The 27,927-nt window shown below is 49.2% G+C and overlaps 9 protein-coding genes across 9 annotated transcripts; 4 read left to right on the forward strand and 5 right to left on the reverse strand.

The window, feature by feature from the left end:
* Window positions 1-747: 747 nt before the first annotated feature.
* On the reverse strand, window positions 748-3,599 carry EI90DRAFT_2929829 (alcohol oxidase; the record flags this gene model as incomplete). The annotated part of the gene is made up of 15 exons (XM_039054998.1): window positions 748-822; window positions 883-993; window positions 1,045-1,390; window positions 1,442-1,642; window positions 1,705-1,805; window positions 1,871-1,950; window positions 2,035-2,350; window positions 2,406-2,498; window positions 2,565-2,651; window positions 2,716-2,777; window positions 2,833-2,845; window positions 2,974-3,028; window positions 3,093-3,146; window positions 3,275-3,403; window positions 3,496-3,599. 15 exons carry the CDS (start codon window positions 3,597-3,599, stop codon window positions 748-750), a joined length of 1,827 nt encoding a protein of 608 aa, XP_038912971.1.
* Window positions 3,600-4,250: 651 nt separating this feature from the next.
* On the forward strand, window positions 4,251-5,373 carry EI90DRAFT_3069704 (uncharacterized protein). Its single transcript, XM_039061177.1, has 2 exons — window positions 4,251-5,188; window positions 5,252-5,373. The coding sequence occupies exon 1, from the start codon at window positions 4,706-4,708 to the stop codon at window positions 4,889-4,891; it is 186 nt and encodes a 61-aa protein (XP_038912972.1). The 5' UTR covers window positions 4,251-4,705; the 3' UTR covers window positions 4,892-5,188; window positions 5,252-5,373.
* A 928-nt stretch (window positions 5,374-6,301) lies between these two features.
* On the reverse strand, window positions 6,302-8,291 carry EI90DRAFT_3069705 (uncharacterized protein). Its single transcript, XM_039061178.1, has 9 exons — window positions 8,166-8,291; window positions 7,972-8,105; window positions 7,862-7,916; window positions 7,709-7,794; window positions 7,630-7,642; window positions 7,372-7,553; window positions 7,045-7,203; window positions 6,837-6,981; window positions 6,302-6,768 (listed from the first exon to the last, which is right to left on the reverse strand). The coding sequence occupies exons 2-9, from the start codon at window positions 8,050-8,052 to the stop codon at window positions 6,380-6,382; spliced, it is 1,110 nt and encodes a 369-aa protein (XP_038912973.1). The 5' UTR covers window positions 8,053-8,105; window positions 8,166-8,291; the 3' UTR covers window positions 6,302-6,379.
* Window positions 8,292-13,889: 5,598 nt separating this feature from the next.
* On the reverse strand, window positions 13,890-18,188 carry EI90DRAFT_3127765 (uncharacterized protein; the record flags this gene model as incomplete). The annotated part of the gene is made up of 4 exons (XM_039064031.1): window positions 13,890-14,903; window positions 15,172-17,297; window positions 17,346-17,526; window positions 17,550-18,188. 4 exons carry the CDS (start codon window positions 18,186-18,188, stop codon window positions 13,890-13,892), a joined length of 3,960 nt encoding a protein of 1,319 aa, XP_038912974.1.
* A 40-nt stretch (window positions 18,189-18,228) lies between these two features.
* Window positions 18,229-18,831, reverse strand: EI90DRAFT_3127766 (uncharacterized protein; the record flags this gene model as incomplete). The annotated part of the gene is made up of 1 exon (XM_039064032.1): window positions 18,229-18,831. The coding sequence occupies one exon, from the start codon at window positions 18,829-18,831 to the stop codon at window positions 18,229-18,231; it is 603 nt and encodes a 200-aa protein (XP_038912975.1).
* Window positions 18,832-20,034: 1,203 nt separating this feature from the next.
* On the forward strand, window positions 20,035-20,920 carry EI90DRAFT_3146467 (P-loop containing nucleoside triphosphate hydrolase protein; the record flags this gene model as incomplete). The annotated part of the gene is made up of 5 exons (XM_039065414.1): window positions 20,035-20,112; window positions 20,216-20,325; window positions 20,399-20,538; window positions 20,595-20,811; window positions 20,860-20,920. 5 exons carry the CDS (start codon window positions 20,035-20,037, stop codon window positions 20,918-20,920), a joined length of 606 nt encoding a protein of 201 aa, XP_038912976.1.
* A 1,211-nt stretch (window positions 20,921-22,131) lies between these two features.
* Window positions 22,132-22,335, forward strand: EI90DRAFT_3069719 (uncharacterized protein; the record flags this gene model as incomplete). The annotated part of the gene is made up of 1 exon (XM_039061179.1): window positions 22,132-22,335. The coding sequence occupies one exon, from the start codon at window positions 22,132-22,134 to the stop codon at window positions 22,333-22,335; it is 204 nt and encodes a 67-aa protein (XP_038912977.1).
* Window positions 22,336-22,893: 558 nt separating this feature from the next.
* Window positions 22,894-24,685, forward strand: EI90DRAFT_1908119 (Nucleotidyltransferase). Its single transcript, XM_039052320.1, has 13 exons — window positions 22,894-22,965; window positions 23,022-23,092; window positions 23,155-23,252; window positions 23,305-23,499; window positions 23,552-23,573; window positions 23,634-23,696; window positions 23,749-23,800; window positions 23,854-23,924; window positions 23,978-24,121; window positions 24,182-24,231; window positions 24,293-24,307; window positions 24,359-24,470; window positions 24,524-24,685. Exons 2-13 carry the CDS (start codon window positions 23,047-23,049, stop codon window positions 24,613-24,615), a joined length of 960 nt encoding a protein of 319 aa, XP_038912978.1. The 5' UTR covers window positions 22,894-22,965; window positions 23,022-23,046; the 3' UTR covers window positions 24,616-24,685.
* Window positions 24,686-24,754: 69 nt separating this feature from the next.
* Window positions 24,755-26,556, reverse strand: EI90DRAFT_2929797 (Metallo-dependent hydrolase; the record flags this gene model as incomplete). Its single annotated transcript, XM_039054997.1, is given in 7 exon segments — window positions 24,755-25,177; window positions 25,236-25,560; window positions 25,578-25,801; window positions 25,853-26,005; window positions 26,056-26,182; window positions 26,242-26,270; window positions 26,323-26,556. Coding segments are annotated over 7 exon segments (1,515 nt in total), but the record flags the coding sequence as incomplete, so codon positions are not given.
* Window positions 26,557-27,927: the final 1,371 nt, after the last annotated feature.

The raw sequence follows: 27,927 nt of genomic DNA on the forward strand, positions 1-27,927 counted from the left end.
CATCAGGTGGAGGGTATTTCTATCGCTTTTGTACATTATACCGACCACTCTGAGAATACTGCTGTCCCATTACAGACTCCAGACAGTCTCACAGCCTTTGTCGGACAGAAGCTCAAACAGGAAATCGCCGTGAAATCGGGCAAGTCTAACAAAAACGTAGTCATCCGCACGGTTCCAGATGCAAAGAAACGGACAAGGGAAGGGCCATCTTTCGTGAAATTGCCAGTAGGCTGAGTTATGATTTTGGAGGGTACCTGCCCTCGAACCAATGTGAGTTCGCAGCCTTACTTAGATCCAGCAGATATGACAGCTGTAGAAGGTACGCAGAACATTACAAACACGTGTGGAGCTTACCTAAGTGTAATCCAAGGCCTGAGCTTGACAGGTATAAAATCGTGAGGAGTTTGGAGGTGTGGTAGTTATGGCGGTGGGCTCAGTGGCAACAAATCCTCGCACGGAAACGACGCTCAGCGGAGCAAAAAAAAATCCTGAACAATACTCATGTACTATGTACAAATCCAACACAAGATCCCAAAAACAAGAACAAGCAGCAGATTAACTAGGAAGGAATGGGTCAATTCTTCGATCATGGTGCAGCAGCGGACTTCACAACCAGAACAAACAACTCGCTAACAAAGATTTACCTTGCCGTATGAATGAGGTGCTCTCTGGGATCGCTTGTGCCGAGTTCTTGGCATCTTCCTTGATGAGGTCAGCAAGCTAGCAAGAAATTCGTTGGTGCAATCCTCATGATTTCAAAGTGAAACACAAAACCTTCTCAGCCATGCCGTAAATCGTTGTCTGTGGGTGGGCAGAGATGTGCTTCAGCGACGCCACGGATCAGTGCGTGGACCAAGGGTTGGGGAATATACGTGGGCTTACGAAAGGGAAGATGGACGCGTCCACGATCCGGAGGTTTGACGTTCCATAAACTTTTAACCTCGAATTTACAACACCACCATCCTCTTGAGGCAACATTGCAGCAGTCCCAGCCTGACAGCACATAAACATAGCGCAAATTTCATGACGAAAATCAACACTCACAGGATGATAGACAGGCTCCAATACGCTCTTCACATGAGTTTTCACTTCATTATCATCCAGCTCCTCATCCCAAGCTGGCTCCACAAATGCCTTTGTCAGGCTCTTCAATGGCTCCTCTGAGTGTAGCTTCCGAGTGAAGCGCACGCCATGAGCGAGGATCTCGAGGTCGACATTGTTCGAGAGGTACTTGGGGTCAACCACAGGTTTAGAAAGCGGATCAGATGAGGATATGTGAACAGTTCCAAAGGAAAGTGGGTGCATCAGGGCAACAAGGACTGCATTGTAGTGGGAACCTGATTTCGGCGTTTTGCCTGGGGCTGGAAAGAATCCAGGATATGTGATGACCCTGATTCAACACGTCAGAGAAAATGAACCAACATCCGCTGGAAGCACGCACTCGAGTTGTGGGTGTTTCTCATCATCGAACCACTTTTCGAGCAGCTCAAGTCGTCTCTTTTGGCCACTTTGCTTGGCACTCTCCTTTGCATCCCGAATAGATGTCTTCATGCGTTCGACGTCCTCGGCAGGGGCGAAAGCCCGGACAGGCAAGAAAGCAAAAGCAGAGTGTGTGCTTGCTAGCAAACCCTCCTGCCTTTCACTATGTGTGCGGAGCGACAATATGTGGTCATCAGAAAGGCGGAAGAGAGGAAGAGACCATACTAAGCGTCGATCTCCTTCAGACTTCGTTCTTCATCTCGGAGGACATCCAACGTCTCCAGCTCGTTGCTGACTTCAATCGTGGAGGTTGTATATATATGGTCCTGGTTACTCACACGGAAAAATTAGCTTCGAACAGGCACGCGAATGAGTGGAAGCATTAACGAACCTGCAAGTTATCTCCCACACCCGGAAGTTCAATTCTAAGGGGGATACCAAACTTCTCTAAAATGGCCCTATCACCAATACCTAATGATTCCGGGGGGATCGGCGAGAGGTCGGCTCTTAAGATTTGCCATACCAGCAGCAACGGTACCGGCAAAGGAAACTCACCGGATAATTCAAGCAGTTGGGGTGTCATAAAAGTGCCCGCAGAGAGAACGACCTCCTTCTTAGCTTTGGCTATAAGTTTGACCTTGTTCTCTTCGCCACCGATTGCAGAAACGAACTCCACCCCCTTCGCTTCGTACTCGTCGCTTCCATCCCGCTTCTCGAGTATCACTCTCGTAGCTTGAGCATTCAAGAGCACGGAGAGGTTTGTTCGAGAGGCATTTGGAGCAAAGTAAGCAGGCGCGGAGTAGGAACGTGTTTTCGTGACAGGATCAATAGAGCCAAGAATTGAATACGAGCCCGTGTTGTCACCGTTGCTCTGGCGGAGAATTAAGATCGATAAGTGGGATCCAACAAGGTGCATAGATACGCACGGAGTCGGGGTTGGGTTTGATGCCCAAGGCCTCCAACGATTTGAAGAGAGGTTCAGTGAGACCACTTGTCCATGTACTGTGCGACAATTTGAGCTGCAAGGAAGCGAATAAAAACACATATCAGCTGCATTACCAAGTAGATCAAGACAAGTCGCGCACCGGACCCGAGTCGCCATGGACTCCTTCCTCAAGCTTAGCATTGTACTTATCCCCAAATTCGGGGTCACTTGGTGCAACGGTTTCCGACTTCGTGAAAAACATATGAGTGTAATCGTCAAAATTATTTCACACAAGGTGGAGGTAAGTATACCTTCTTCATGTACTTCAGGAAGGACTCCCAATTCCATCCTTCGTTCCCGATAGTCTCGAAAGCTACGGAAAGTTGGGATGAGGGACTCCCAAGGGGGCATAGCCACCGACAACATACCGTCATACTCTTCCTTGGTCGCTCTGCATAGCAGAGTAATAATTCCATTACCGAGTATTCAACAGGAAACACGAAATCCACGAACCGACCCTACGTCCGACGAATGACTCTTTAGAGTGGCAAATAAATGGAGGGAGCAACCACACTCACCGTAGCCATGAAGTTTAGAGCACTTGTGCCGCCGAGGAGCTTTCCACTGGAATGGAGGCGGTAAGCAAAGTTAGGGACTACTTTGTCGAATGCGAGACACGTATACAGACCGTGGGTGGAAGATAGGTCGACCAAGAACATTCTCTTGTGGGACAGTAAGGAATCTGTGTAAAACCCCAGACCATTAGCTCCACCACATTCAAGCCTTCTGACATCTTGCTCCAACTCACGCCCAATCAAAGTTTGGATTGCCTAATGATCTGCCAAAGAAACCTGTACACAGTAGAGGCACAGCCAGCTTCGTTCAATAAGCTCGTAGGAAACCCGCGCTGGCATACCAGGCACATTAATGAGGGGCTCATCAGGAAAGTAGCCGCCAGCTTCGATAACACCAACGGTCACAGTGGGATCCTCACTCAGTCTATATGTTCCCCCAACAAAGATTAATAAAATCCCCAGTCAGTAACTTGGTTCGCTGATAACCATGCCGAAGCCGATAGAACCAGGGCTCACCTCGAAGCAACGACGAGACCTGCTGTGCCACCTCCCACTACCAAGTAGTCATATTCGGCGTGAGAAAACGCTTCAGGGGTAGCAAATACGGGCTCTTGAGCCATCGAAATACGGCCAGTTGTGCAGAGATGACGTTGGAAGCGGTGACCTGATTAACGCAACAGCGAGTGTGAAGAGAAGCAAGCACAGATATGAGCTTAAGGGGCAGGCCGAGGATGAAAGGCCCGTGGGTAGTCGTCAGCCTAAAAGGAAAGAAAGATAGGAGAGATAAAGCGATGAGGTATCTGGCTGTGGCCAAAGAATTGAACGAGTATGCAGTCTAAAAAAAGGCAATGAAACGGGCGCGTTTGATCCTTTGGGCAGGAGAGTGAGACTGCATATATATATGGCCTCTTCTATACTCTTAACAACAGCCTCCCCTCAAAAAGAAGCCAATCAAAGGAGGGTATGAGAACGAAATTGCCGTTGGAATTTGTTTTTCCAGGGATCTGTCAGGCTGAATGTCTAGATGTTAAGTATTAATGGCCGTGCGCGGATTAGGAACTTTGGTATGTAGACGCCCTTTCAGACCACAAAGGAAAGCATGGACTGCCTCGTGGGCCTTTATAAAGTCGGGTTGCCAAAACAAACGGATGTGTCCACTTCGGGCCGCTCATGATGAGAACTCCAGGACGATGGGACAAAACCGCAATTCAAATATCTCTGGTTCCACATCTTGCCTGCAACGTCACGTATACATACGTGAATCAAAGGCACAGGGATCGCTGCTACTCCCTAAAGAGCGTTCCTTTCTTTCCTGCTCTTGAAACACCAGAAACGATCACACCAATAGGGGTCTCTCATGGTCAAATTCCAGTTCATAACAAGCCAGCTGATATCGCGGTAACCTTGTTGGGTGTGCGGTTTGCCCTCACCTCAGGGTTATTTCGATATTCCATCTCCCCACCCAACACGCAGCCCGTGATTATCTGGTCATGACAGATCACGATCGCCAACAGCTGCGGTGAACCCAAATCATCCCCTCACTCATCAGCCGGTGGTTCAATATATCCTTCGCCTAATCATCACTGCTGCAAGTGTCTATCCAATACATTTCAGGGATTTTTGCTCACCATGCATAGCCGGAGAAGCGTTCTAGTAAGCCTCCTATCAATGCAGAACTTCCTAGCTAAGCCCGCTGGTGTAGGGTGGTAGTAAGAATGAATCATAAATGTCACACTTTCTCTGCGGGTATCGCTATGTGTCAGGAAGTCCGAAATGGTTTGAGCCCTCGCTTCGCAGCGTTTACATCAACTGGTACCGAAGCTCGCCGTACCCGAAAGAAGCAGAAGACCCCCACTCAAGTCTGATATCTACTTCTGATTGGCCCTTCACACTTGAAACGTGTCCCTACTGATTGCCACCTCAAGCCTATTCTCCTTGGGCTTCTCTCCGGCCGGCGCTGGTATTGGTATGAGAATCGATGGTAGCCTAGTAGCCGGCTAGGTAGACTTCGGCGATCCCACTGAACCATCTTCCGCTATCAACCTGCAAGCGCCCTCCCGGTCAACGCGCCCAACCCTGTTATGTTCCACAAGTATCTTCAGACTCTGCCTCACCTATACCCAACCCGCATTGCTCCTGCACGGAACCCGTGCCTGAACTGCACGTATTGCGACGGCGAGAGAACAGAATGGGCCCTTCAGTCTCACTTCTACCATTCGTTGGTTTATAACCAATAGATCAATAGATGCTTCAGCCGATCACTGATACGCACCCTCACCACCTCCATGACCGTCCAAGACGTGTCGGAAGGGAAGAACATTCCGCACAACTATATACATTGTTGCCACGGATCTTGTGTCACTCTCAACGAGTCTGACTTTCGCCAAAGAAAAGAAAACAGAACAACCCTTATTGCTCCGTTAAACCCATCATATAGCCTTCGCATCCGGTACGACGACTTGTGCGACCTCCGTGCCTCTCGGTTCACCGCCGTTGATAATCTGATCCCCCGCCAAAATAATAATTCTAGCAATCCAACATACATATTGCACTTCTTGCTGTAATTGTATAATTAATGCTAGTGTCTTACTCATCATGACCATTACTTAAGTGCTGTATTTCACACCCCCTCAACCCGGCAGCCCGTCCAGTGATAGATACAGGCGGACATCATACTCGGAACGGTGTCGCTCGTACTCCGTGGAGATATTCGTTTCCCACGGATATATTCTTTCGACGGCCAGCTCCGGGTTGCAATCGATGCCTCCACCACCCTCCACAGTCTCGATCATTCCAGGCCCATTGAGAGCCTCATGATAAATGCTTGCATATACTATGATTCTATATATTATTACAGAACCCTCCTATATCCATGCATGATACGTACAGTGGGCGACACCAAGACGAAGTAACTCACAAAGATGTTGTTAACCAGGGGCAAGATCAAACATGCCAAAAAGTAAACCAAAGAGGGGGGAGGAAGGGAAACGGTGAAACGCAGATACAAAATCCAGTCCAGTTACTTTTTCTTAAAAAAAAAAAACAGACTTGATGGTGATGGGCATGCAAACATCGGAGTTGTAGTGGCTGGTTGGTATATGTAATAGAGGAGAGAATCAAAGAGCAAAACGGTGAGGGCTCCAAGAATCGAAAGTAAGATACCAAGATGAAATATAGCAGCGAGCAAGTGAGGAAGCAGTGTTTGTTGATTGCGAGGTGGATGAGGATGATTGAGACGAAATAGGTGAGCTGAAGCGTGAACAATGAGTGTAGGGGTTCGGCATGAGTAAATTAGGAGTCGAATGCGAGTAGAGATGGTACCGTATATGATAGTCGAGGAGGAAGAGAAAGGTGTTAGAGAGGTAGAATGTACCAAGGCAGGGAGAATATTTTGCTTCGCTCAAACCTGCCCAAAATACTTGACACTGCCCTCGCTAGCTTCCTTTCCAGTGTCATCTGTGCTCTCCTCGCTGTAAGGTAGTTGCCCGATCTTGATATCGTTCATTGCGATTCCACTCTCCTCGTCAATGTTCATCTGGGTTCCATTGACCGTCCTGTCCCTCACATCTCCGTGTGTCTCTAACGTTTTCATGATCTGGACTGCGCCCCTTGATACCCGTGACGTCTTTGCAACGGCTCCAATCGTCGAAGTGCCACCCCATGCATTCCCATTTGCCGAGTATTCAACATTGGATCCTCGAGAAGAATGGAACATAGGGTTGCGAGAATTAAGGGTCGCTACTAGGGTGTTGGTGTAGAGCTTCGCGAGGGCAAGAGCGGGGATCATATCTGAATTTGAACACACGAAAAAGGATACGATTAGTCCCATAAAATGAAGCGAACGGAACTAGACGTACGAAGATTATTTTCCTTCCACCTGAGATAAAAAATAAGTTCAAGAGTGGCCGCAGCAGCCGTCACGGCACCGGTTTCGATGGTCATTCTTGTAAGCCTGTTGATCACGGTATCCGTTCCCTCGAAACCAGTCGCAGACTTCCTGAGCTGTAAAAGTATTAGCCGGTCATGGAATTGAACCGAGGATCATCAGGGATGAGAATGGCTTACGAGGTACACCATGAACCCGGCAATGAGCACATCACAGGCAGCACTCCCCGCAAGCCAAATTGTTGCCGGCGTGGTCAACGACGAAATTTTGGTTACGTCGTTAATGATCGAGAACCAAACGCCGCAAATGGCTGCACAAACACCTTGCATGACCGCAATCTATCGATAATCCGAAAAGAGGGAGGGAAGGGTTCCATTCAAACCACGTGAGAGGAATCGAGAACGGGGTCGGGTCCGAGTGTGAAATTCCAAAATTAGTAATCCATTCAATGATAACTCGACAAGGAAAAAAAACAAAGGGTTGCAAGAAGCAGCGCAAATACTCACGGCGGATATGAACAGAGAAACGAGCCATCTCTCGCTGAGCTTCCAGATTCTCCAAGAGAAGAACATTTGCACAGTGCAGGAGACTATCCCTGAGATGAGGGGGACGGCTATCCACGACCAACCGGGCTTGATCAGAGCCTCAGGATCGCCCCAGCCCTTAGCGAGGAAATGCCACGCGTTGTCTATTGAAAGAGGGTTACTCGTCAGGAGAAGAGGTTACGGATATCGGCAAAGTGGATTGCCGTGCGGGAAACATACGCGTTGTCAATGCCTAGGCGAGAAGATGACAATTTCAACAGTCCGTTCCAAACAATAACAACAACAAGAGTGAACATACGGTTTGTAGGGTGTCAATGAAGAAAAGTGTGTACACGAGTATTTTGATCCATCGGCTGTCTTTGGGGAACGAAACGTAATACACATCTGAATGAAGTCGAAGAAGTCAACCAGCCGCAACACGGTTTGGAATACGCCGCTGCTCGTCACTTACAGACTTGCATACACAAAACACCAAACAAGCCCCAGTTAAACAAATATCCAAGCAGCTATTGTGAGGCCGCTTGAGTATGGGTCAAACCAAATGGAGAACGTGTCACTGACCAGAGGACCAGCCAAGACATCAATATCAGGGGGAACACCGTCAATGTAGGCGAGCTTTTCGATAACGCGGAAAGAGGACATTTCAGGCAGAGAGTGATGTGTGAAAAGAGGGGCGTTCGTTGAGGATCCAAATACTGCAGAAAAGGCGCCACATTGTCAGCAAAAGAGAGTTGAGGATGACAGGGAGAACGCACATAATGCGGGAGGTCAGTAAGTGGAAGGGGAATCCGTCGGGGAGAGGCCAACTTCATCGAGTGCTTGCATGGTGCTATTTATTCCTGAAAGCAAAAGGCTGGTGGGAAGACTAAGCTGGAAAGTTTGTATTGGACATCTGCATCCGATCCGAGCTAACCGAAAAGGCAAGTGAGTTGGGGCTGGAAGCAGAGCTTCCTGTTCTGGCACAAAGGTCTCCTCACACCTATTTCTGCCCCTCTCCTTTTCTTAGGGTTCGTTCAACTGTAGGAATTCTTTCTCTTTCTTATATTCGCTTACTAACTGTAAGGAACCCTCTTTCTTGACGACAGATCCATCTGACAGACAGATTGAGATCTGGGTGCCGTCGGATGGGGATCAAAGGCAAACGCTAGTTTATGAAACGATCAACGAATTTAACAGCATTTTTCTGCATCCTGTCAGAGAGATCCATATATATCCCCCCTTTTTTTTTTCTTTCACCGCTCGATCAGGATTGAGACGCAACGCGGGCGAAACAACGTCTGTGCCCCTAGTTGGTAATTGCATTGTTACCTCGCACTCAACGCCCCCCCGTCTTTTTGATCATTATGATATTCGTTGCTACTATCACTGCTCTCGCTCTTGTCATGTACGTACCTGATGACATCCGTTCAGTTAATTCCCACTTGTAAATATATCATATGTAGTAGCTTCTCGTCTATCGTCTTCTCTCAACTCAGATCGACGTTGCACTGCGATAAATTCTGCAATTAATTTTGAAGGTCGATCAAGTCATACGCCAACATATTGTCCTTTCTATGCGTCACATTCTGCGCCACTGCGATATGGGCGCTGATGTTATCATCTCACCTCATTGGACAATGCACTAGTTCGACATTCGCCAACACCCTGGAAGGGCAGATATAAACCTTCCATTCTCACGAGTCATGCCATACGCCAATCCAGGCTAAGGTCTAGGCAGGTTCTATCATCAGACACAAAGAACAGCAGTACCGGCGGAGACGACATGATCGTACGCGTTGTTATAATAATATTCAACGAATGGGACTTGCGTGCCGACATGCATGGCTGATGACAATATCTTACCGCTGTTAAAATCTTTTTCATCCAGGAAATTTGATGGGGCTTGTGGCTAGCGCTGCGTTGCCTCGGGTATCACATTGACCGCCCGGACAACTTCCCAGTGTACAAGTCACCAAAGACGCACTCATTTCGACTAAGTAATGGAAATGACTGCTCAAGCTTTCCGATCGGGATCGGACAATTTTCTCGACCGCGCGTTGATGAGCGACCATCAATGGAATCGCGATGACCCGGTGGTGTGCGTTGACCTCAAGGCCTGGAAGTTATGCACCGGATAATGTTTTCCTGTCTTGAGGCTCAATCGCCTGAAGTTCGAGACCCTTTTCCAATAACTCGTCGTAAGTATGTACACACGTACCGACAAAACGATGATAACAAGTACGAGATCGGGCTCTGTATCAAAGATCTCTAAGATTCAGAGGCAGCATCTTACTACTTGGCTTTCGTTCAGTCGCACTGATGCATAGGGCACCCCAGGAACAAGATACCTGGCATCAACCCTGTGTTCAAGAAGAATCTCCTCCTCCCCCTCCTTCCCACCCGAATTGTCACTTGTTGGTACTTGCACACGCACATGAGATGATAGAAGCATCGACTCGAGAGTACCATTAATCATGCATATCAGGGAATGAACGACCAACATATTGACGCTAGCTGAATGCATGCAGGACAGGGATGATCCTTCACATAGCTCTAGGCGGCACAAATAGCACTCGCATGCTGCCGCGATCCGATGATCAACCCTGGAAAACCCCAGAGAAGCTCCCAAAGCTCAGTTTGCAATCAAAGAACTCCCGCTTATCCAGGTATCTAACACTTTGGCCAACGATGATCACTTTTATATATCATCTAAACTGCCTGGGTCGCTACACATGTTCTACGCACTCCCTGATCAGCTAGGTTTCTCTATGACTGGGACAGTGATTTGATATCTGCATTTTCCCCTGCGACAAATGCTTCATGTCTAAGTTGCACCGCTCGGTTCCTGTCGTCACCTCCACACAGTCATTACAATTTACTATCATATGCTTCTTGGACTCATTGGTCATTGGCTAAGGCCAAGGAGATCCGTCTTCCCCACCAGCCGCGTGCGCATCACCCTACCTGCAGATGACCGAAAGTCCTATCCGGAATCTCATTTCCGACATGCAGTTCAGGCTGTATGTTCATTGCCTCCCTCTTCTCCGATGCGCCGTGACTCGATAATGGCATATTGTAGAACCTTCAACCCTGAAGGGCCCGGTGCTTTCGTGTGCCTCAAACTCATTCACCTGTGGGTGTCGTCAATTCAGAACATCATCGACTCCTAATCGGATACCCATCGATACTTTCAAGTGTCGTCTTATAATAGAGTAGAAACGATGGAAGCCATCGGCTCTTCTCTCTTTGGAGAAGATAATTTGGCCTGCAAAAGTATAACTTATGTAACTCATTACCACAACTAGCAGTAGACATAGCTTCGGGCTAGCTATTACCAGCAGCTTCCTTGCGTGCCCTAGGGAAAGGGAGTTGGTGGATATCGAATCCCTAAGGTCCTGTCCGAATTGTCATCTATCCAACTACAGGGTCCTATGGGTCTGCCCCCCACGAGCCCTGGACATTTTGAAGTGGTATCGGTGTCGTTCCTTCCGCGCTTTTAGGGTCGAGGTGGGGCCGTACAGTACGGGGCAGCACGAGTGTCTCGGCGCACTATTACCGCTTTCCCAAGCCTCTCAGCTCAGGGCTGGTAGTCTCGATATACGAACCCCATGGTTGCTGTTCCCCTCAACGCCATATATCGCGTTGCCGACTAGCTCAGAACGATGTTGATTCTTCCTTGCTAACGAAAATCGCTTGGTCTTCATTTCGTCGCCGTTTATCTTTTTTGCCATCAAGGAAATTCTGGGTTTCCATGAACCCTCTCCACAAATGATGTGGTTACAGTGACACCAAAAGCTGTCTTAATTCGTCGTTTAGCATCTCCTGCAGCTACCACAGCTGGCCTCTGGGGTTTTCGTCATTCGAGTGCCACCCTTTGTGGGAATTTACCTATCAGAGTCACGGCATACGACCGGCGCCAAGCTCGAATTGTGCCCAGTGCCCTGGGGGTTCGAATTAAAAGTGGGGAACTGAGGTCAGCCGTGTAGTAACCTTGGCTCCCTTGGTATCTTCTTGCCTAGCTTGCTGCGAACTTGGCATGGTCGTTGAATTTGCATTTCTATCTCCGCCACCTATCTTTCATAACCAGAGCAAGACACCGATCCTTTATCTGAGGCCCACCGCGCAGCCCACAAAGATGAAATTATCGTAAGGGGGGGGGGTGCCTTTCACACCCAATCCATCTTTCATTTCTTTTTTTGGTAAAAACTCTCTTACCAGCTCTCGAGACACACAGGCTTTGGCAATACTCGAATTGGCAATGTCCTGGAAAATGGCAGGTTGAAACCTTAACTCGTTATTGGCATACGCTTGCACTTGTTCACGTCAGCTGAGCCCGCGGCGATTTGATATTTCAAAATCACTGCGGAGCTGGTGCGTTCGGGCGCGCCGTTCAGGCACCAACTCTGCATTCGGAGTCAACACATTCTGGTACGCCGCGCTATTTAACGCAGTCACCCCCTGCGTCTGTCCGTGCGAGTATGTACTATGCAGTCATTGGATAATAATAGCCCGGATCATGCCCCGCACCTACGAGGGTATAATAACTTTTCCGAGTTGGCCGGTCCGTGAGGTATTAATCGCTTAACGTCGCCTCTCGACTGAAACGAGTTCGGGAAGTTTTTTTCTTCTCAGTCCCATGACTATCTCATCACTAGGCAGTTGAGGAAGTTTGTGCACGCAATTCGATAAGCTCTAAGTGCGATCTCGCCCGTATACTAGTTCGACCCACAACCCTCAAACCATGGGAAAAAAAAACGAGAGCAGCTGGCCTTCAGACCAGATGGATGAATGACCATCCCAGATCTCTTTATATAATTTAGCTAGTGTTCATCTGCCATGCACTACTGACAACGGCCCAAAAATGTATCGAGAATTCCGCATGAGTATTTCTTGCCTGATCATTGAATTGGCAGAGATTGGAACGATTGATTCTGATCAACAGAGGCCCAGGCAACACGTCGTCAGATATGCACGCCGCAGCTAGGTACCGAGCCCTCAAATCGCTTCAACCTTTTTTCCATGCTCCATAATGACAATACACCCGAACACCCGAACACCCACACCCACACATCCCTGTATATTCCTTTCTTCCATTTCGGACCAATGAGGGAATGCTTCCAACGGCCCGGCTGTCCATGTCCATGCATGCATGCGACCGAACGGTTGTTACGCCGCGCAAGCGCACGAGGCGGATTTCAACGGTTGTGGGTCCGTCCACCTTGTCGTCTCCAGCACAGCCAAATGATAATCAGTGCAGCTGCTCTCGGCCCAATAACATACATATGATCCGAGTCGCTTGAATAATATAAGACGAGTCAACTGAAGGGCAGTTGAATGAGTAAGACCAATATTATCATTATGATTAACTAAGTACTATAAGTACATCGGGGCTATGCTACATGTAGAGCGACGCACGGACGCGTTGAAGAGGCGGTGTCGGGGTGAGTGTGCGCGTTTGTATCACGTACATATGGGTACTTGCATGTTGCCGAGGCAGCATCATGCATGGTTTGAATTCCAACATAGCACCGACGTGAGTATGGCGCGAAGCGCGATATATTGCTTCCTCCACATCCAACCTGAGGCTCAAATCCTTTGATCTTACGGCATCGTATCCAACCATATCTATAGATGCCTTCCAGAACGCTCTCAGCGCCGTTCATCTTTTCCGCTGGGACGACGTTCTGGACCTGGAGAGGGCCGTCTATGGATAATCTACATTACTCCTGAATCGGCGGTCATAGATTCGTACAAGGCTCCGGTGCTTTATCCGAGTCCTCGTTTGGGCCAATGGCGCCCTTGTAACTAGTATCATAGTGACCAGCATACCCGCTGCTCTCACTTTGACCTAAAATGTTGGGCTTTACATATAAAGCAATGCTCACCCGTTACAGTGGGTCAACTTTTATAGATTCCGCTAGCACAAGAGCTTCTCTTTGGGTGCATGTCCCAGCACGATAACACATGTCTCCCCATCTCATGAATTGTGTGTGAGCTGCAAGTGCTGTGCATGGATCAATCATGTGTATCAACCTAGTACGTACTGTCCGTCCCAGTCTACATGCATGAAGAGCCTCCATATGTACAGTGGCGCAAGCAATCCTAGCTAGACATCTAATTGTCCTGAGAATATCGATACCATTCAAGAGAATGCCCCACAAGACGTACGAAAAGTCCGGCCACTAGTTAGCAGAAATACATAGCGAAGCCCAGAGGGAACCAGATGTATTCGGATTAAAGGTTTACAGAACAGGCAAATGCAGTTGACGATGACGAAAGCAGATGTTTTGGGTCGACAGAGAATGCATGTTTTGGTGGGATGAAGGAAAATTGCAATAAGAGAGAAGCGCCACGACGAGATTAGAGATAGAGAAACACAAAGGAAGAGGATGTGGCCATTGCAGGGCCTGGTATATCTGTTGTTAAGAAACAGATCAGATTGGTGACAAGCAACGCTTGTTGGAAACCTACCCGAAAAAATTGTCATAGTAGTATAGTCGTCATATTCTCCCGTTTACTCGTGACACATTAATACTTTTTGGTTCGGTGTCTGCTCCGCGCCGTGTCACCTGCAAATGACTCAGTACAGCTGGCACCAAGCTGTTCTGAAGGCATGTTGTGACGAGGTCTTGTCCAATCATTGGCGCAATGATTTGACCAGGCTCTGGCCCATTGGCAGAGGCCGGCGCTGCGGAAGAGTTGGAAAGTGTACGTGAACCCGGACCAACTAGCGCTTTCCGCAGCGACTGCATAGCCAAAATCCTTGACGCACGTTGCACGATGGCCTCTGCACTTGATCCTGACTGATTCACTCGTGATGAGTTGGGCTGAGAGCCGGATTGGACAGCGGCCTCGGACGCGAATCGTTTCAAGGACGCACCCCATTCAGAGCACTCCTCGTCTCCGCTGAAGTTGAATTTGTACCTCCTTTTCACACCTTCGGAGGTTGTAAAACCAACCGTGAGCGTATTTTGCATGAACGATCGCTCGACCCGGATAGAAGTCTTCAGAGGCATGGAATATTTGGCTGCATTAGCGCCCGTGCGTACGATAACCATATCCTTTGTGCCAAGCGTCGTCCCAGTCACAATACACGACACCTCGCAGGTGCGACTAAACTCCAAGATCGGCGGATCAAAGAAGAGATCTTGGCCATGAAGGTGGACGCGCAGGTGCGGATCCGGATTCGGGATGCGGAACACCACGGGGTGGGACGAGACGCGAGTCGTCAGTGTTCCGGGGAGGCCAGAGGGGAGAATGTCGCAGGGTATCTCTCTAACATGCTCGGCGCGGTCCAAAGCTTGCACGAGCCCTTCGTTTCGGATAGATATATAAATCTTCTGTAGTAGGTCGTCCGTGACGAGGCGGTGTGGGTCTAGGAGACGGAAAGCGTAGAGGAAGTCTCTTGCGGAGATTTGGCTGCCGCCAGGCGTTGCCGGGCGGTTAGTACCAGAGTTATCAGAGGGGGTTTCGGGTGAAGTGCGCCATCCAGCTGTACGATCGCCAGCACAAGCCTGGCAGAGAGATCTCGATCGAAGGTAACAATGCCTTTATTCGCCTCAAACCAACGTGTCGCAAACGATGTGAGAAGATGCTCTGAAGAACTTGTTTCTGATGGCAATCGCAGGGAAAGGAGGAATGCTCGTAACGCCATGTCAATTCTCATGCCCTTGAATGCGAAACGATCTAGAAATGCTCGAAGAATGGCTTTGTTGGAGCGTCGAGACATGTAAGATCCCATCACTCGTGGATCGAGGTGATCGACTTTATACAGCAGGGTACCAACAATGCTGGGTCTTTGGAGAGTTGCGCCTGCTCTAGACATCGATTGATCGCGTCATCTGGGTTTATTGGGAATTGCTTGGTGAGAGACTCAATTGAGGCCAGTTGCATGAAGTCCCCCAATTTCATTTCCGAGTCTAGTTGGACGGTGAGCTGAGAAAGCTCCAAGATATTGCGTACGACGAGTAAGCGGTCGAGGATGGGGCGATCGGCATCTTCATCACTGAACTTTGCGATAACCAAGAGATCGTTGAACAGAAGTAGCACACGGTTCTTGACCTCATTTGGGCTTACTATCTGTCGCACGATAGCGAAATGAACGAGATGCCTTGGAGGGTCACCGAATGCACTGACGCCACTGGATGAAGTTGGATCATTCAGCAATGAATCCATTCTTCCCAGTACAAAAGGAGCATTCGATGGCCGAGGGGACGGAACAGGTGCACTGGGAGGGGAGGGTTTTGGTGCCTGTGATGAAAGGGGACTGGACTGCTGTGGATGACTCGAGGGTGTGGTGGGGCGGGGGATCGATGTCGAGGAGGTGGTAGACGAATATGAGTGCGTGTGGCCATTTGTATTGATCAGGGGAGTTGTCGGACTTTGAGCGGGGGATTTAAGCGGGGGTACAGAGTGGTTGGACGCAGTGCTGATGGTATATGATGGAGAGCTGGGATCAGTGGTCGGAGTGCCGGCCATCTTCCGTAGGAGCTCCATGGCTTTCCGTCGTGAGCTTGCCCGGGGAGTTGCACTGCTTGTACGGTCAATCTCTCGCTCAGTTCCGGGGTCAGCCCCAACGTTATCCAGGAGGTCAGTCAATGATGGTTTCCGTCTTCCCGCTTGGCGAACTGTGCCTGTGTCAGAAATATGTCCGTTTGAGGCCCCCGAATGTGAGTGCTGTAATTTCCCTTCCTTCTTGCGCTGCGTGAGCCACCGTAAAGCAGCCTCTTTTGTCTGTGGAAGATTTGACTGCTTCGTGGAAGGGGTAGGTGGCATGCTGGAGGAAATGTCGAAGAATCCAGGGGTGATGCGGCCACCCTCATGGTCAGTGTCTTCCACATCCGTGTATGTACCAGTGTTCTCTCCACTTCTTCGGTATCGAGCTATGAGGCGTGAATCCGAAGACTGATGTGCTAGACCAGGCTCAGGGGTATTCACTCGGGTTGCTGGAACTGTCCCAGGAATTAATGTAGGATCGTTGGTGGTATTAGCATTACCTTTGAGGCGACGTTGTTCCTGCTCTAGCTGTATAAGACCTGGAAGGGGTGTTAGCTTGGGATTAGCATACCAAGCCAACCCAGCGGGAGATATTGGCGGAACTGGCGATAGACCTTCTCGAGGGGGAGGAACATTGCCTGTTGTTAATGCTACCCTTGAACCAGCAGCAGTGTGGGCTGGCGGTTGAGGAAGCTGAGAAGCACCATTATCAGTTTTTACGCTGGCCCCACTTTCCCGGCTGGCACCGGTTTCTGTCTTCTCATCCTTCCTGGCTCGCGCGAAACTATTGGAACGGGATCGACGTCCTGTCAAGGCATTGCGCATTCTGTCCCATCTCGATGTTGTCCCTCCGCTTTCTCTTTTTTTGTGGGAAGGTGAGCGTTCGATGCGATGCGACGATTCCCGGTCAGTAAACCCTTCTTTATCAGTGTGGATCTCCTCGAAGTCGGTGTAGGTCTCCGAGACTCCACGCTCGAGCCGCACTGGTGGTGAGACTGGCGCCGGCGGAGCAAGAGATGAGGAAGATGCGAGACTAGTGCGGTTCACGGCGGGGGTGTCTGCTCTCGAGGATGGCTTTTCGCTGGCCGATGCATTCGAAAAAGTGACATCTGATTTGGGTGTTTCAGGTGGAGCAGAAGGAGATGTTTCCCTTGACGGGTTCCCTTCGTCCGCATCGGAGTTAGGAAACGGTATCTGTGATACCGTGAGATCCTCTTGAGATGCTGGTTGCGGAGGTGGAGCGGATTTTGGCCCAAGTTCAGGATCAGGATCATGTGTTATTTCGACTGTATCTGTCTCTTGCGGCAGTATAGATGGAATCTGATCATCGATATCCTCCTCGTCACTAATCAGACGCTGCGTTGGTTGCGAAGTCTGTTGTTTGGTGGCCTCGGAGAGATTCAGATTTATGCCTAAGTAACATATTAGTAGAATATAGCGGTATGAAAAAGCAATATAACCTAGATCATCTCCAACCCAGCTGACGTTTGAATCCAATCTGTTGGGGACTGGCTTGCGATCTCTTGTTTCCTCTGGGTACAAATAGACCACTTTTTCTCCATCTTCGTCTTCATCTCGTAAGCCTTTCTCCTTCTCCCTGACAGGAGTAGTAGCTGGACTGATGGTGACCGGAAAGGTGTCCTGAGGGTAGGGGGATTTCTGACCTTCCCCTGAAGAAAGACAGGGACTCGTTCTGTGTTGCTATGTGTAGAAGTAGAAGAAATAGTGGAGGGGATTTCGGACAGGGGAGGATATCTTGAAGCGGGTTGTGCTCGCGACGAGGAAGAACGCAACCCATTCCCGGCTCTGGGGTTCACAGCGGAGGAGCCATTGAGGGGCGTGTCATCATCATCATCGTCATCATTTTCTTCAATGACCAGGCCCCGGACCGGTAGTCCTCGACTTGGATGCAGGTCATAGGGGTGGATAACCTCACCATTGAGTCTCGTCTCGTGCTGGCGTTCGACACCGGGTGGAGGTAAAAAGGACTGCGACAAGGGAGGTGAGTTCGATGGTGAAGGTGGTTCGCGATCATCGATGACAGCATTTGATATTGTGGGGCTGGGATGCTTGGAAACTTGTTCGGAAGATGAGGAATCCAGCGCTTGAGGGGGATCATCCCCGCCACTCGTCACTTCGCTTTCGCCGGATTCTTTTAGCGGAGTTCGATTCCCTAGACGTTTGAACATGGCATTTCTTGCAGCTGATCGCTCTACTCCCGTAACAGTGTTACTCCTTGAAAGCATATGCTGAAGACCAAGTCCAGGCGATGGCGTATCTTGACCACCAGTTAGTTTGCTCATTGCTGCCGCACGAGCGCTATTTGACCGAATCAAACCGGCCTCAACTCATCGAGGGAGGGAGGGGGTGATGTGGGTGTATGGAGGAAGTGGTGTGGGGATGGTGACGGAAAAAAAGCTCGGTTGTGGAATTGAAGGGTGGTGAAGTGTGATGGGATCGGGGACGCAAGGACAGGAAAAAACGGGACTGGGGGAAGCCGTTCCTCGGGAGATGAGTCGGATGGGCGTAGAAATTCGGAAGTGGACGCCCCTTTGAAATCTTTCGACCCACGGGATCTCGATCTCGATCTCGACCTTGAACGTCCTCGACGTTTATTTTTGAAGGGGTGTCACGACCACTTGGAGGAGGCTCCTCCTCGGTTACAGTGGTATTGCTTGTCGTCGGCAGTTCCTCCGCCGGGGCGGCGATAGGGACGATAGTGGGCGATGCCTCCCATTGGGGTTGCTGTTCCCCGTCGCTTACTGTCTCATCAGATTGAGACACAGGTTGATTGATTGGTGCGGGGTTGTTACTTTTGTCTCCTTCACTAACAGCGTCATCATGCATCGGCGGCCGACGGCCATCCTTCATTCGAGGCAGGCTGGCGGCTCGCTTAAGCTTGGCGACAGCGACAGCACGAACATCAGCAGCACTAGGCTCGGTCATTTGCCGGGGTCCGAAAATCCAGGGTGACGATGATGCTGAGGATGAGTGTTGATAAAGCTATCGGCCTAGAGATGTGTAGCCAAAATTTCAAAGAAGCATTGAGCACACCAGTGCCTTGACCACAGTTCCATCACTCACCAAGGGGGAGAGATGCGTAGTCCTCCAAAAGAGCGGTGCTATAGCCAGTGTATGCGGGGTATGACAAGGCGACTTAACAGACGAAACCTGAGCTCAGAGTAGTGAACTGCGTAAGCCGATTGGAGAGCCCTGGGGCAGACACTAAGTGGGGAAGGGCCAGAGGCCGGTCGACGTGCGCAACAGCGGCCGACGTGCGCCCCAATCAGTGAGAAGGTATCTGTATGTACCTCGTGCGGTACCGTCGCGGGCGTGCAGTAAGTGATGTTTCTCAAGCCTCGTTGCAAGGACCACTGCTCTTTTTGGTATATCCAAACAACCATCAACAAGGCATCTGTTTCCACACAACACTTCCCTGGATAGACAAGCGATCGCCCGATACAACGCCGTCAGGAGAAAAACGAGGGAGCTTTCTGTTGCCAATTCGTTGTTTGGTTTCCTTCAAAGTACAATTGGGAAGGGAATCATCCAGGAAGTTTGTGGGCACATATATCTGGGACTTCTAAACTCAATCGTTGTACCAGTACGAACGAGGCAGGTGCAACGTCCGGTCACATGTCAATTCTGGTAGCAGTACTGGGTGCAGTTTTGCTTTTCATTTCATCGGCAAATGTCTAATAAATTCTGTGACAAAAGTGATAAGCCGCTGAGAGACAGGATACCATATTTGGAATGCCGTTACATAATTACAACACTCTGAAAACCAATGAGTCAGCCAGTTCGGTACACCTGGCACGAGGAAAAGGTTATACCAAGGGCTGGCCAGTATGGATGTCGAAGATCACTGACGTGATGCTTATAGCTAACAGACCACCAGCAGACAACTCCGACCGCTCTGAGGATGGAGATTGACTGGCGCTTGGCTTGACTACTGTTCAATCACTGAATCTATTATTATGCACTTTGGAACCTGAAGATAGTGTATTTGGAGGCCAGGCCTGAGTGTGCTTATGTAAGCATCACAATGTCGACCGCCAGAATCCGAGTTGCCTATTTAGGTGGAGTAAATGTTCGTTCTGCTGAGTCCGGAATCATTCGCCGATTCCGAGGCCAACAAAGGCCAGCTGAATGGCATATCACCTTATCAAAGGTTTCATTGAGCATCTCACAAGAAAAGAGGAGTTTTTTGTGATTATTGTGGGTAAGGTATGATCATCATGTAGCTACGAAACATCCTCAACTCCGCCTCAAGGTCTGGACAATGCTGGAAAGACTGTATGTGCCATAATGTTTCCAAGCCAGAAACCAGAATGACGCGATGAAAGGGAAGACGTTCCTCGAGAAAATCAAGTCTATGTATAACAAAACGCCACCTTTGCCATCAGACAAAATCGCTCCGACGATAGGACAAAACAGGGAGTATGCGTTCGAACCGCCATACATTGCCATCCTGACTTTTTGGTTTAGTTGGGAAAATTGTCCTTCCCTCTAGCATCTTGCAGTTTTGGGATCTCGGCGGCCAACGCGATATACGCAATATCTGGGAGAGATATTATGATGAGTGCCATGCTGTCGTCTACGTAGTCGACGCTTCAGATGTCGAACGAATGTCGGAAGGATGGGAAATTTTCGGTACGTCTGGTTATCGAACCTCGCCCCTCCGTCGTACCGGAACTAAGGATGTGAAGATGCTGTCCTCAACCACCCGCGAATTATGGGGTTGCCCTTGCTTCTTCTTGCTAATAAGCAGGACCTGCCTGACAGCTTCTCCGTTGAGGCCATAAGAGCAAACTATGAAGAATGGTGGCAACTAAGGAACGCGGAGGAAGCTCATCGACTAGGTGGCCGTCAGATAGAACGAAGAATGGCTAGTCTCAACGTCATGGGTGTGTCGGCTATCGAAGGGTATGTAGGCGTGACGGCTTTGGTTCTTCATTGATTGTTCCTATGCAGGACCGGAATCCGGGAAGCTGTAGATTGGTTGTTTCTGAGAGTGCAGAACGCTAGAAGGTGAGTAAATAGTTAGTGGGTGTCCATGGTTTCCCAGCTTACATCTCATTTCAGCGGATGAAAGAAAATCCTCACAACTTTGATTCTGGGGCCAGAACATTGCGCAGGGCCGCGTCCAAAATCTGGATCGGCACCACAAGTGCGTTAGCTCTACTACAATAAATACAACGTTTGTAAATGATAGGGTCTTGTTTAATTTCGACCGGATTGTGTGCATCTGAAAAGCTGGCCCCCCGCTGCCGACAGGGGCGATTCGCCAGATCTGAGATTGATCGCGCATAACCTCGGGCTTTGCATTGGTATCGGTACCGAGCGGATAACAACCATCAACAGCAAGATTAGGTTACATATTTGTTTGGCCACTAATTCTTTGTGTAGCATATGTACCGTCCTCATAGACACGAGGACTTTGACGCGTTTAATGATCGTTATGGGCTCGAAGGTGAGGATAATGACGACGATCAGACGTCGTCAACTGTGGATGTTTCGTCCGTGAGCTCAAGGTGGGAGTGAGTTGCGCAATCATCTCTTTGATCCCGGATATACCCTTTGACTCACACCAGCCGCAAGAGGACCAGCTACAAGACTTGAAACGACAACTGTAAAGGGGAATCCCCCACAACCTCTGCCCCTGGAGAGACTGTCACCCCGCAGGTCTTTACCCCATCTCGGAGCCTTCAAAAAAGGCTCCCATTCGCCAGCATCAGCCAGTACGGAACCAGGAGAAATGAAATCCGGGCTTCCTCTGCATCTACCTCCAGTCCTTTAAAACGAACTGCCCAACAAGCTGGCATCGACGCTGCAAGCAGCGAAGATATTCACTTGGTAGCTAAGGGCTCCGGGAAGCGCCCCAAAGCCGGAGCTTCACAATCAGCCATAGAAACTTCGAAACCTTCTCTCGTTGTGTCCCAATCCCGCTCGAAGTCTGAATCTCGCCTTGCCAAACCAAAGAAACTTACCCCTGCACAATTAACCAAGCAAAAGCTGGCTGAAACTTCGAAATTTACCCAGGAACAGTATATCGAGTACGTTGACGCCAGTGGGCCCGTGCGAGGCGGGAAGCCTTCAAACGCGTTGAAGGGTATGGTGATCCTGTACTTGGCCTTGGCAAATACAAAAGGCTTCGCCACTGAGGAAACCCGCGGTAAAATCGATTTTGTGCGTATTTTGCATTATCTGTACTACACGCTCACCATACCCACATCCCTGGTGCAGATGGTGAAAAACGGTGGGAAGGTCGTACCCGATCTAGGCGACCAAGTCACCCACGTCGTTTCGGAACTTGACGAGAAACTCACAACGCAGCGGCTCGGTTTCAAGGCAGTCAACGATGTACCGAAAAGTTTGCCTATTCTGCACTATAAATGGATTACCAAAGTTGTTAATGTAAGTCGTACCTTTCCGTCCTTGCACAGCTGAACTCGAAGTTGTCATGGTTTGTTCAGACTGGAATTAAATCAGACTTAATCGCAAGCGATAAATTTTATACACGCTTTATATCACGTACTGTTGTAAGGCAACGGTCTGAGACCATGAATGCAAGCAGGCGCAGCAGTATCAGCATAAGGTGCTTTAAATCGTGATGTCTTTCCCAACACTAATCCCCTTTCCCTAGAACTAATCCTGGTTCAGATAGCGATGATTCGCATCATCGACCAGATTCTGATGAAGAGGATGCAACTAGTGACAAAGGCGAGGGACCTTCCGATTCTAAAAAATTGGAACAGCGGGTAGGAAACTTTTCTACCTTGCCTCCACCAATGGCCAACAAGGACCTGGATCACTGGGTCACGTTAGCGAAGGAGTACAGAGATTTAGATGATATGGTATGATAGTTTCCTTTCCTGGTGCTTTGTTCCACTCAAGAATGCATTGCGTTTGATGCAGCTGGAAAACGACTCGGACGAGGATGTGGACACAAGAGGGGACAATTCAGTGGAAGATGATCGTTCGGAGAACCCTCCTGATGTGGCCCCAAGGGACATTAAATATGCATGCGATGACAAAAATGGGAGCAAGGTTAATCTGAATGCTGACATCACTGAACAAGTAAGCGCTCCTTTGTCAGCCAGCACGAGTTAAGAGTCGACCCCATCTCATTCCAGCTTGCGAGATTGGTAAAAATATACGATGCAACAGGGGATCGGTGGAAAGCGATGCAGACAACACGAGGCAAGCGTTGTGCGCCGGTTTGGACACAGGATTTCTGTCTCAAAATGGTTACCGTTTATTATGCAGCAATCGCATCTATTCGAAGACATCCAACTAGGCTCAAGTCAGGAAAGGAAGCACTTAAGTTACGATTTGTCGGGCAAAGGATGGCGGAGAAGATTGACGTGAGTCGAAAACGCCTATGACGAACAGATAACACCGACTGTGAAACATTAGGACGTGATTAAGACCGGAAATATGAGGCGCCTGCAGTATGAGGAGTCCACTGAGTCCGCAATTGTCACGAAACTATTTATGGGTATTTATGGTGTCGGTATGACCACCGCTCGAGATTGGTACAGTCGTGGCATGAGGACCCTTGACGACTTGTCAGGAAGTCATCGTAGAATTGTATTAACACCTGCTCAACAGGTATGTATCATAAAACCCTAGCCCAAATGATATTGACCCGCAATTGTCGTAGATTGGTCTCAAGTACTATACTGGTGCGCGACGAATGTTGCTCGACGTTAGATTTTTTCCGCCAGCTAATCGGAAAATGTCAGATCTCGCTGAAAGAATGCCCAGGAGTGAAGCAAAAGCTATCTTCGATGCGATCAAAGCTATAGGCAAGTATGGGGATTTTCACCGGCCTACCACACTAACTGTAGTCCTAAACAGCAATAGGGATCGACCCATCCCTCGAGCTCACGATTATGGGAAGCTATAGACGGTAGATAGCACTCTAGTATCGCATAGAAACAGATGCGCTGACCGCCCCTGCAGGGGTCAAGAAACCTGCGGTGATATCGACATTCTTTTAACTCGACCAACCATTGATGGACGCAGCCATTCAGGTGAGTTGGTGCATGGGCACTTGTTCTCGCATTCTTATTCCAAGAGATTGTAGGGGTTCTACGGAAACTGTTGCCCAAGCTTCGTGCTGCTGGAGTATTGACAGAGGACCTCAGCTACCCGAGTGATCTAGATGATGAAGAGGCGAAGTACATGGGTTTGTGCCGATTGGGGCATGAAGGGAAAATGAGGCGTATAGGTGCGTTTTTGCTGGTATAAGACTCGTCAAGTTTGGTGTCAGCCCACAGCGCATTCCTAGATATCCTCACCATCCCATACCATCAGCGTGGTGCCGCATTGATATATTTCGTAAGTTCCCCATTCAATTTCATTCACACTGCGACTGGCTAATCCCGAAACAAATCCCAAGACGGGCGATGATGTCGTGAGTTTGTTCTTTTCCATTGAAGTCAATGGCATCATTTGTGTGCGTTAGTTCAATCGGAGCCTACGTCTGAAGGCGCGACATGATGGGTACTCACTCAATCAACGTGGCTTATTCACTGGGGTGACAAGAGACCCAAAAACGAAAGTGAAGCTGAGCAACGGTGAGAATTGCCATTGTGATGATTTGTCATAACATTTATCTACGCTCCTACAGGAATTATAATTGCCTCTGAGACAGAGCGCGAGATATTCAACATTCTCAAGGTACCTTGGCAAGAACCCCATCAACGAAGACGTGCCACATGAGCTACACTAATGTCTCACTTTCGACTGATTGTGATTGCCTGGAACATGATTGCAACCACTTTTTCTATGCAACACCGGTATAGTTTGTACAAGTCGGATGGCATCAGATGCCCTATGACACATATGAAACACGAATTGCTCATGTCTTATCCACGCCTCCTACCAGCTTACCCTGTACCCACACTCTTCTGATATTGCGATCATCCCCGCAAAAGAAGAATCTTTCAAGCATGATCTTAAAGTCCTCTTTCTTTCCCGCCTCGTGCCAAATGGCGGGGTTGGCTTTGCTAGTGGGTTTAGAGAGAGAAATGAAAAGTGCATCAAACTCCTTGCCCACAACAAACGATCCAACGCGATCAGAAAGGTTGCACAGAGACGCCCCGCCGAGCGTAGCAAGATATAAAAGTGTGGGGACTGAAAGCCCCTGTGGGTCCCTAAAGCTCGGTTTCTTGGAGTCAGGATTATCCATCATGGCGCGAACTTTGCTCGCAATGCTGGCATGGCGAATTTCGTTGAGAATGGATGGCGCAAAACCACCTGAGACGTCCGTCCCCAGACCCACCTATGCAAAAGGGAGGGTACGTCGGCTGTTGTGGAAGTATGACGGGAAGCGGGCTAACTTTAATGCCTTTGTCAAGCCACTTCCCTACGCTCGCCACTCCACTTCGTAGGTTGAAGTTGCTTCCCGCACAATGGCTCAATCCTGCTTTACGAGCAACGATTAGATCCAACTCTCCTTCGCTCAAATGGACCCCATGTGCAAGGATAGTTCGATGATCCAGCAAATCGAAATGATCATAGACTGATGTGTAAGTATGTTTGTCTTTGGGGTGCGACGGAGGTAAGCAATCCGACGGGGGATTGAGATGCTCGAACAACTTCAATGTGTCGGAAACTTCGGCAGTATTCTCAGAGAGATGAGTTTGAAGAGGGATGGGGGGCCGTCTTTACGTTGAAGAGACTCGGCGAAGAGCTTCCCCATGGCTGAAAGGAGCTCGTCTGTGCAGCTAATCGCAAATCGGGGCGTGATGATCGGCTGGACTAAGGGAAAATATCCCGGTTTGGCGATTTCCGAGGGAGAATCTAGTTTGGAAATATGTTCTATCAGGTCTCGAGTACCACAAATGGACTTTTCTACGCTCTCTTCGATGTAGTTAGACGGGCTGTTGCGATCCATGTTGCATTTCTGGAACGTCCCAAGTCAAAAGGCTGGATTGAGAAACGGTCCCTCACTCACACCGATAAATGCACGCTGTCCTGAGGGACAGTAAGCATAACAGCATAACATTCGGTGTGTATTGATAAAGTGCATGCCTTTTTGGTGTGCAATGTCTGCCAGTACCTTGGATGACTCAGTGTGCAGAGTAGCATAGTAGCAAGATGTTGTTGTCTAACAAAAGGAAGGTTGGATATAAATCACGGTTACGAGGCGCGACTTACCCCGACGTTCAGAGTACGAGAAATCACGGATTCGTAGGCTACCTTGGCATAATTCACATCTGAAAATCGCGCCTCTGTTGGAAAAGTAATGCACTCTAGCCAATCCAATAACTGATATTCTTGTCCCCTGCATAGATTTAGGCATTATTGATTCAAGGCAGAGTGAAGGTTGGGGATGGCGATCACCTTCCCAAATTCGGGAACTGTGGGGCATGCTGAGGGGAGATAACAAGGTTGGTACGCATGAGTACGACTTGGGGGACGTACTGTATGCGTGTCTATGAAGCCGGGCATGATCCACTCTCCCTCGGAAGTCCGGACAATCTCGACCTCGGATATGTCCCAGCCATGGCTGAGGCTCGATTCGGCAATCGCGCTGGGAGGAACATTTTCTTCTACCCAAACGATTACTCCATCACCGGAAACGGCTACTAATGCATGTTCGAGCACTTGCAATTCCCGCGCTGACAATGAATGGATGAATACGCCATAGTAAATCGTTGGGATCAACTAGATATTTTCGGTTCATCAACGAGGAGCTCGACGACGTGGACTGCCACATTCTGACCTTTCCGGCCATATACTTCGGTGACAAGAGTATCGAATCTGGCTGAGCGGCAGCTCAATCCATTTGGGCAACAGGACTGCCTTATCTGGTCAGCTGTTACGGCAACTTCCATCGGATCCCCTCTTTTCCTCTCACCACAACCACCACCAGTTGCGATCGTCCCAACGTTCGTTGTGACAGGCCGGCCACACCTGACGACTAAGGGTGTTGCGTCTTGCGGGCCTGTTTTAGATCTCCGCCTTGGGCGTCTCTGTGTGCGAAGTTGAACTTCCCTCTTTGTCTCCATCGGAAATGGCGTATACCACGGGAACACTGGCTATCAATGTTTGATGGGATGTCATTCGTTGGGCAGTGTGATACTCAGGGTTATACTATACTCACTGGTATTTCACAAGGTGTAGATTTTTGTATCGCAATCAATCACCACTTACCTTCCACTGCATCACCCCTTTGTTTCAGGCCGTCTCTCTCAGCACTCTTTAATGCAGCTGCGTGTTCCACAAAACACGTGCACTTCACTCGCATCTTGAACGTGACAGCGAACCCTTGTTTTAAGTTGCACGTTTGTCACGTCATGCCTCGCTTCTCCATTTCACTCTAATCATCCCTGACCTGTCCCCGAGTGACCCGGCGCCTATTCTGAGCTATGTAAGGTCAGAATTCCGGCGCCTCTAATTTTACCCCTTGCCATACCGTTCTAGTAACAAGAACGTACTCATGTGTGCATTGTGACCTCTGGTTGCAACACAACGAATCACATAAGGAGGCACGCAGTCACGCTTGACATCATGGCGGATTTTCCTGGAGTCCCGCAGTTAGGTACTCCTCAATGGGCTACCGATACGCTCGTTTTGGCGGTAGGACCTGTTGTAAGCTTCGTCAAACTCCCTTTTTCTTGTTAGATATCACGGTTTTGCTTTTCTGGGACGTTCTTCATCGGTGATACCCGTCCCGTTAGGGTACTTGAGGTTTTTCGCGAGGGGGTTAATCGCTGTAAGGATTGTATCGTGGCCCAGCTCGAGCCATTTCGTACTTTCTTATCTAAAGGTCCCAGGATCACCGCCTGTCATTGGTTGCTTCTAGTGACAACATGATCTACCATCCTGGAACCAATATTCTGGCATCCCGAAGATCACTATTTCACCAATATCTATCCTTGTGCATTCCATATGCATTGATGACACTGCTGAGCTGTTTTCACCCCGCGCCCGTTCACCTGTTTAACTCTCTAACTGTCCTCGGTTTTGTGTGTTTAGGAGGTTGTTTTGAGTTTGGAGCCTAGCTCTGCATGTCCTTCCTCCTTC

This window comes from Cantharellus anzutake, assembly GCF_015039405.1.
Source record: "Cantharellus anzutake strain C23 chromosome Unknown EI90scaffold_45, whole genome shotgun sequence".
Lineage (NCBI taxonomy): Eukaryota > Fungi > Basidiomycota > Agaricomycetes > Cantharellales > Hydnaceae > Cantharellus > Cantharellus anzutake.

What these genes read in the sequence shown, in the direction of transcription:
- EI90DRAFT_3069704 (XM_039061177.1), top strand. Translation starts at nt 4,706, where the DNA reads ATGTCACACTTTCTCTGCGGGTATCGCTATGTGTCAGGAAGTCCGAAA.
- EI90DRAFT_3069705 (XM_039061178.1), bottom strand. Translation starts at nt 8,052, where the DNA reads ATGTCCTCTTTCCGCGTTATCGAAAAGCTCGCCTACATTGACGGTGTT. An exon ending in TGTTTTGTGTATGCAAGTCT is followed by an intron (nt 7,795 to 7,861) that starts GTAAGTGACGAG and finishes GACTTCATTCAG; the next exon opens with ATGTGTATTACGTTTCGTTC. An exon ending in GTGGAAGGAAAATAATCTTC is followed by an intron (nt 6,769 to 6,836) that starts GTACGTCTAGTT and finishes GTTCAAATTCAG; the next exon opens with ATATGATCCCCGCTCTTGCC.
- EI90DRAFT_1908119 (XM_039052320.1), top strand. Translation starts at nt 23,047, where the DNA reads ATGCAACAGGGGATCGGTGGAAAGCGATGCAGACAACACGAGGCAA. An exon ending in ATGCAGACAACACGAGGCAA is followed by an intron (nt 23,093 to 23,154) that starts GCGTTGTGCGCC and finishes TTTATTATGCAG; the next exon opens with CAATCGCATCTATTCGAAGA. An exon ending in TGATGGACGCAGCCATTCAG is followed by an intron (nt 23,925 to 23,977) that starts GTGAGTTGGTGC and finishes AAGAGATTGTAG; the next exon opens with GGGTTCTACGGAAACTGTTG.